The following is a 6,314-nucleotide window of genomic DNA, read 5'->3' on the forward strand; positions in this document are numbered from 1 at the left end:
TAGTAGTTTTTTCAATAGCCCCTCTCTGTCTAGTTGAGTACAATTAGAAGTAAATATATTTTTATCTCTCATTCCACGTAGGTTTTTAAAGGTTTAGGGAGAGGTTCGAAGTATCTCTAGTATTGTGATGTAGGCTAAGTGTTCATTGTGCCAATGTGTTAAAAATCTAAAAACATAGATTCCCATAATGTGTTAATATAATTGCATAACATATATTATCAAACATAAATATAATCTAAGAGCATAGATTCTCATTTCATGTGTGTTTGAGAGATTTGGATCTCCTCTAGTTTTGTCATGTAGGGTACACATATCAGTGAAAAACTCAATAGGTAACACTTTTTTGGAGCATGATGCGTTTTATCTATACTATTAGTTAACGAGAGGTGGGGGCGGGTGCCATGTGGCAGCCCCCCACCTCCCCCACAAGAAAAAAAAGAGAACGCGGGGTGTGTGTTTTATTTCCGGGTGTGAATTTTGAGAACATAGAGTGGCTTTAATCTAATGACGCGCAAGTCACTAACTAGAAGAGATGTGGGTTGAAATATGTCTACCTACAATAGGAATTAATCAATCCCCTCGAAATTTCTTTTTTATATGATAATTGTAATTCAAAGCACATCAAACGATGTGTTATTCGATTGGTTCCTCTACCATATGTTGTGAGAGAGATGGACGATAGATAATATCTCAGGCTCGCCGCTCCCCCACAACAGATGGCTCTCCTGCCGCATTCTCTGACCTGCGGCCCTCCTTGCTTTTCCTCCTGCAACAGGAGCAGCACCTCCACCACCACCAGACGCTACCGGCCTGTGCGTGCAGAGCAGCAGCAGCAGCAGCAGCAACATGCAGCCAACGTGGGGCAAGCAGGGCCGGCCTCACAGCGCAAGAAGCTGTCCGTCGCCGAGATGAAGGCCGCTCTCGGCATGGCCGATGAAAGAACCGCAGGGTAATTTCTCGTTCCCCCCCCAGCCTCTCAGGCCATTCATTCGTTCATCATCTTGGCTGACTTCTTCCATCACAACAAGAGGGGGGGGGATTGAAACACAGATTGGCTTCCCTTTCAGGTTTCGACCAGACACGGAAAAGAAGATTCCTGTCCTTTCCAGTCTGGAGGATGCAGGACAATACCTCGAGGATTTTACAGACAGACAGAGTGGTACGACCAGCCTCTCCTGAAACTGTGTCCTCTGCACATGTGTGGTCACATGGTGCCGCTCTCCGTTCTCATTTTTGCTTCACAAACTGGTGTTTTATGCCCCATTGGCGGCTGCACATGTGTGGTCGCATGGTGCCGCTCTCCGTTCTCATTTTTGCTTCACAAACTGGTGTTTTAGGCCCCATTGGCGGAGGAATTTTCCTGCTCACCATGCTGCTGTTCCCTGTATGGCTGGTCTACCTGTTGACAGCTGCGGACATGATCCACCCGCCATTTCCCTTACCCTTCCTCACGAACTAAGGCTTTTCGCTTCCCATCATTTCGACCCTACCTAGCCTACACGAACAAGTAAGTATACCTAAACCTTGCTTCAGCCATAGCCATCGACAGTACGATTAGCTTGTACACCGCATTATTGCTGTCAGAATTGGTACATTCGAGGGCGCATAAGACTGCGCTGTACGTAAGTGTGCGGGCCAGTAAGTTGGATGCGGAGGAAGATTAACTGTGCTACAAGCAGAGAAGAAGGATTATGGATGCCATTACCACCAATCACCAGCTCTGGATGTCATCAAGCATATGTATGTGACTTGCTCAGATCTTCACTACAGCACTCGCATTCAGAGCACGACGTCCAGCCCCTACCATGAGCTTATGCATTGATTGCTCTCAAAACCGATTGATTCGTGTAGAAAAGATGGGCACTGTGTATTGATATTAATTTTAGGCAATGCAAATCTTCAAAGTTCACTTGCTTGATTTCATTTCATATTGGGTTGAGCGCCCTACTGAACGTTTGGTTGTCTTGGTGCATTATCTTCTTCAATCCATGTGATTCGATGTGGTCTAGCAAGTGCAGTCAGCCATTGAAGGGTGGATAGGTAGCCTTTTGCAATCTCATCGATAATAATGGATTGCAGCTTTCTGTAATGCATCAAAGGACTTGTTCCCACCACTATTGTGGTTGCTAGCTAGTTTGAGCACTTGTTGGGAATTCATGAAAGCTTGATTGCACATGCGAGTTAATTTGTGATTTATAAAGCACACTTCTCATAGCGTTTAGATAAATGACCAATACGTCTAGAAATAGTTTGAACTTTGCTCGAGTGAGCTGGTTTTGATCTTTTTTCAACCTTTGGCTTCACCAACGGCCAAAAGGTTTTGGGATTTGAAATCAATTGCAAATTCAATCATCACATGAACTTGCAAGTTTGACTAATGGTTCCTATCCTAGTTGTGAACTTGGCCCTAGTTTTTTGATCTTGCCTTCTCATTTGGGATTTGAGGTCCATTGAAAATTTAATCATCATGAAATCTTACAAGTCTAAAAATGGTTACAGTCTTGGCTGTGAACTTGGCCCTAGTGGAAACATGTTATAGACATCCATTTTGTTGGGCATGGTGCAATATTGATGTTGAGCTTGCCAATGGTCTCTATGTACTTTGCATCAAATAGATAAGTATATAGGCTTTTTAGAAGAAGAGACTTTAATGACATGTTTGTGGCTTCATTCATAGAATAGGCTTTTTTGAATTAGAAATCTTGATGTATCTTTGGCTTTCGATCTCACTCCTCTTTTGTACATGATTACTTATACGGCAAAGCTCAATAATGGAGGGTTTTTCTTTTCTACAAGATTGCTTGCCTCTTTATATATTTGTACTTATGAAAGAGTTCTTATGTGTTGAGCTTGTGAATGGCAACAACATGCAAATATAGGCATCTTGCCGATATGCTATGCATTAGGCTTTTGCACATCATGAGTATGTTGGTTGGTCCTTGCATTAGTATGATATTAGAAAGTTCGCACTCTTTGCAACAATCAAACTCTTTGATGTATTGCTTTTGATCTATTCATGTCCATATTGGTCATGTAGGTTTTACAATTACTTGCAATCTAAATGTTGCCTACAAGGGCACTGTATAGGGTTGAAATTTAGAAGTACATTTACTTACTAGTTCTCTACAAAGAATCAAAGTAGATGTTGTCTTTGTGTAGCAAAGCCCATTTGACTTCTCATTCTAGGCCCAACAACGTACAATGCTTGGAAGATTATTCACTTGCTTATCCTTACGTTTGTGCTTTTGCATTAAGCTTTTCCAATCAATGCAACAATACCTTGCACATTGGTTGGAGAATGTAAAGTTGCAAGTTTTGTGTCCATTGAAGTTTGATATGGGTGTGTTGGTAAATACATGGATCTTCATGCAATGTTTAATGTATACTTAGCTATTACACAACTCTCCTTTAATGGAGAATATATATCCTAGTTGCTCCTCTCCAAATCACTTGATCTAAAGTATTCCTTAGCTTGTTTAAAGGTTATTATGTTTTTTCAATGATGCACATTTCTTTGTTGTAGGTGTTAAGCTTCGATGGGTCCCAATGTCCTTGGAGAACGGAGATAAATATATAGATAGAAGGTTGTAAATGGGGCCTTGCTTATGTGGATCCAACCCATAAGATTGCCAAGTTCTATTAGTATATGAGGATCATTGTTTGCCAATATAGCTAGTGAAGCTACACATAGGGTTGGCCATCTCTATTTTTTCTTGCATTTGTGACATGCCAGATTAGCATATATCCTAGACACTTTCTTATTGAGTGGTCTTCATAGGAGTCAAAATAGGTGAGACCTTTGATAAGGAGTTGTAGGAGATGCAAATGAATAGCTTAACTAGTAACCTCGCCTTAGCATTACCATGAAACCCATTGTACCATTGACACTATGCAAAAACCTTGTTTACGAGTACTAAAGCTAATTGTGACATGTGAGATTAGCATATATCCTAGACACTTCCTTATTGAGTGGTCTTCATAGGAGTCAAAACAGATGCCCTTTAATAAGGAGTTGTAGAAGCAAATGAAAAGCTTAATTAGTAGCCTTGCCTTGGGATTTACCATGAAACCCATTGTACCATTGACTTTATGCAAAAACCTTGTTTAGGAGTACTAATGCTATTAATATAGATTATTTGAAGCACTTGATAGTGCACAATGTGTTGGAGTACTTAGACTTCCCCTTTATCTTTGCTAAGAAATTTTGGAGTTAAAACCAATATTGAAAAATTCGACCCCCCTCTCATGGTGCCATCATTTTGTGAAGTTTATGTCGCAAGGTTTGAAAAAACTTAATTAAGTTTTATTATTCAGCTCTAAGTCAGTTTTAGGAAGGTTAAAAGTTTCATTTTATAATTCGTGGGAGCTTCATTTTATAATTTGTGGAAGGGCAGCTGCTTTTGGTCGCCATTAGTAAATCAATGGCATTCTCTTGTCCTAAAAAGACAGTGAGACTTAAAGGCTTGCTTAATTTATTTTGTATGAGACTTCCATTATAGAGTTAAGTGGTTTATCTCTATGTCTTAATAAATATCCTCATGTATGGACATTGAAATTTTCTATTTACTTTTTTGAAACATAAAAACATACATGCAATTCAATGTGTATTTGCACATCTTGCATAAACCACATTTGAGTTGTAAGCTATAGCTTTTTGTGTGTGTCTCTCTCTCTCCAAGTGTGAATTGGTCATTTAGGATCTATTTATATAGTTCAACATGAGAACCCAAAAGATTATATTTAATATTGTATTATCATGAATATTATATATATTACATTTTCGCGCAACATCACATCCTCACTTACACTCCAATATGTGTTAGCATATAGAAGGTCAGCAAACTATTGACAACTCCTCTTTTGGCCATACAAATCTTTTTTCCCAACGGCATTGAATGATGAAAATGTAGGATTTCTTAGAAATTAAAAAAAAAAACCCATGTGCATACACAATGGATCCTTTAAATGCCCATATGTTGCTATCATATGTTCTCAATTGGATTGAGTCATCCATGGCCTTATGTGCATGTACTCAACAAAACAAACATTTTAAAGTATGTTGACATACATCACTAGAGAGATTTATACAAATTTTAATGTATCTCAAACTTTATCCATTGGAATAAATATTATGTGATAAAAAAAGTGCATACAAGCTTTCATAATACTCTATACATTTCAAATCAAAAGGGTCAAAATGTTTGTTCTCATGAATAGTTTTCATTTGATAGGTTGGCGTATATTAGGTATACACGAGAGTAGATTATATAAAACTTTATTAGCCAAATATGCACAAAATTGTGGATCAGCGATTGTTGAACAAAATGGATGGAGGGAAGGAAGGAAGTAGCAAGCCTCGAGGAAGTTTGCTAAACAATAAGTGATGAAGGAATCCATACAAGAGAAGGCTTTCGGTTAGTCTTGAATAAATTTTCAAAGACATGCAATTTCTAAAAACAAGATACCTTATACGATTCATTTATTTATACATAAAGATTATATGCAAAATAAATTGAACCCTTGTTTTTCAATCTTAAGAACTTAGGCTAATACTCTTGTAACCTCCTTGAGTTGTAAAGTAAAGTTGGACACCCAATATTCAATATTTATATTGAAATAATAATTTAACACAAGCTACAAAAAAATATAAATATTGAACCATCAAATCCAAGTATATATGACTCATAATGATTGTTTTTCATGTTAGAGTGAAGTATAAATTTTATTATCAAGGACTTGTAATTGGATAGATATTGAATAAGTAGGTTTATTACCCTTATCTCTTCCCTTAGCTTATGTGCATGTGGAGTTCTCTATTTTAAACTAAGGTCCCCATCAAAGTAGTTCTTCTACTATAGAATTACGATAATCATTGTATTTTACCAAAATTCACTATGGAAATAAGATGATTTTAATTTTACTTTGTTGTGGATGTTGCCAATTTGCCACATGAACTGCGACTATAGTGGCCATGGTCCTTATCAATGCACCTTGCCAAGGATCACCATGCCCATCCTTCACCTTGTAAAGTCACAAACTCGAGCCATGTCATAGATTCTCAACACCATCGAGCCTATGAGATATCTAGAAAACTCACCAAATCACTCCACATCGGTGTGGATTGCCAAAGCCAGATCATGAATGCTCTAACAAATTTGTTTACCTTCGAGCAATGAAGAACAAAAGATAAAGATTGTGAATAAGTGGCGTAAAGAAGAATGCATAGTAGATAGCCAACCTTAATATGCACTCCAACAAAGTACATGTGTGCCTAAGTATATCCTTCATTTATTGAGGATAGGTATGATCTGTTG

At 38.1% G+C, this 6,314-nt stretch overlaps 1 protein-coding gene across 2 annotated transcripts; it reads left to right on the forward strand.

Annotated features, from left to right (window-relative positions):
• Nucleotides 1–628: 628 nt before the first annotated feature.
• CRR3 (chlororespiratory reduction 3) lies at nt 629–5,942 on the forward strand. 2 transcript variants are annotated; one of them, XM_087671777.1, is made up of 4 exons: nt 629–949; nt 1,068–1,159; nt 1,338–1,507; nt 3,524–5,942. In XM_087671777.1, exons 1-3 carry the CDS (start codon nt 717–719, stop codon nt 1,457–1,459), a joined length of 447 nt encoding a protein of 148 aa, XP_087527903.1. In that variant the 5' UTR covers nt 629–716; the 3' UTR covers nt 1,460–1,507; nt 3,524–5,942. The 2 variants fall into 2 exon arrangements, with proteins under 2 accessions (XP_087527903.1, XP_087527894.1); XM_087671768.1 differs by lacking the exon at nt 3,524–5,942 and having other exon boundaries at nt 630–949; nt 1,338–2,011.
• Nucleotides 5,943–6,314: the final 372 nt, after the last annotated feature.

Source organism: Lygodium microphyllum, chromosome 3 (genome assembly GCF_053477565.2).
Source record: "Lygodium microphyllum isolate KBCC chromosome 3, Lygodium_microphyllum_v1.1.10, whole genome shotgun sequence".
Taxonomy (NCBI): domain Eukaryota; kingdom Viridiplantae; phylum Streptophyta; class Polypodiopsida; order Schizaeales; family Lygodiaceae; genus Lygodium; species Lygodium microphyllum.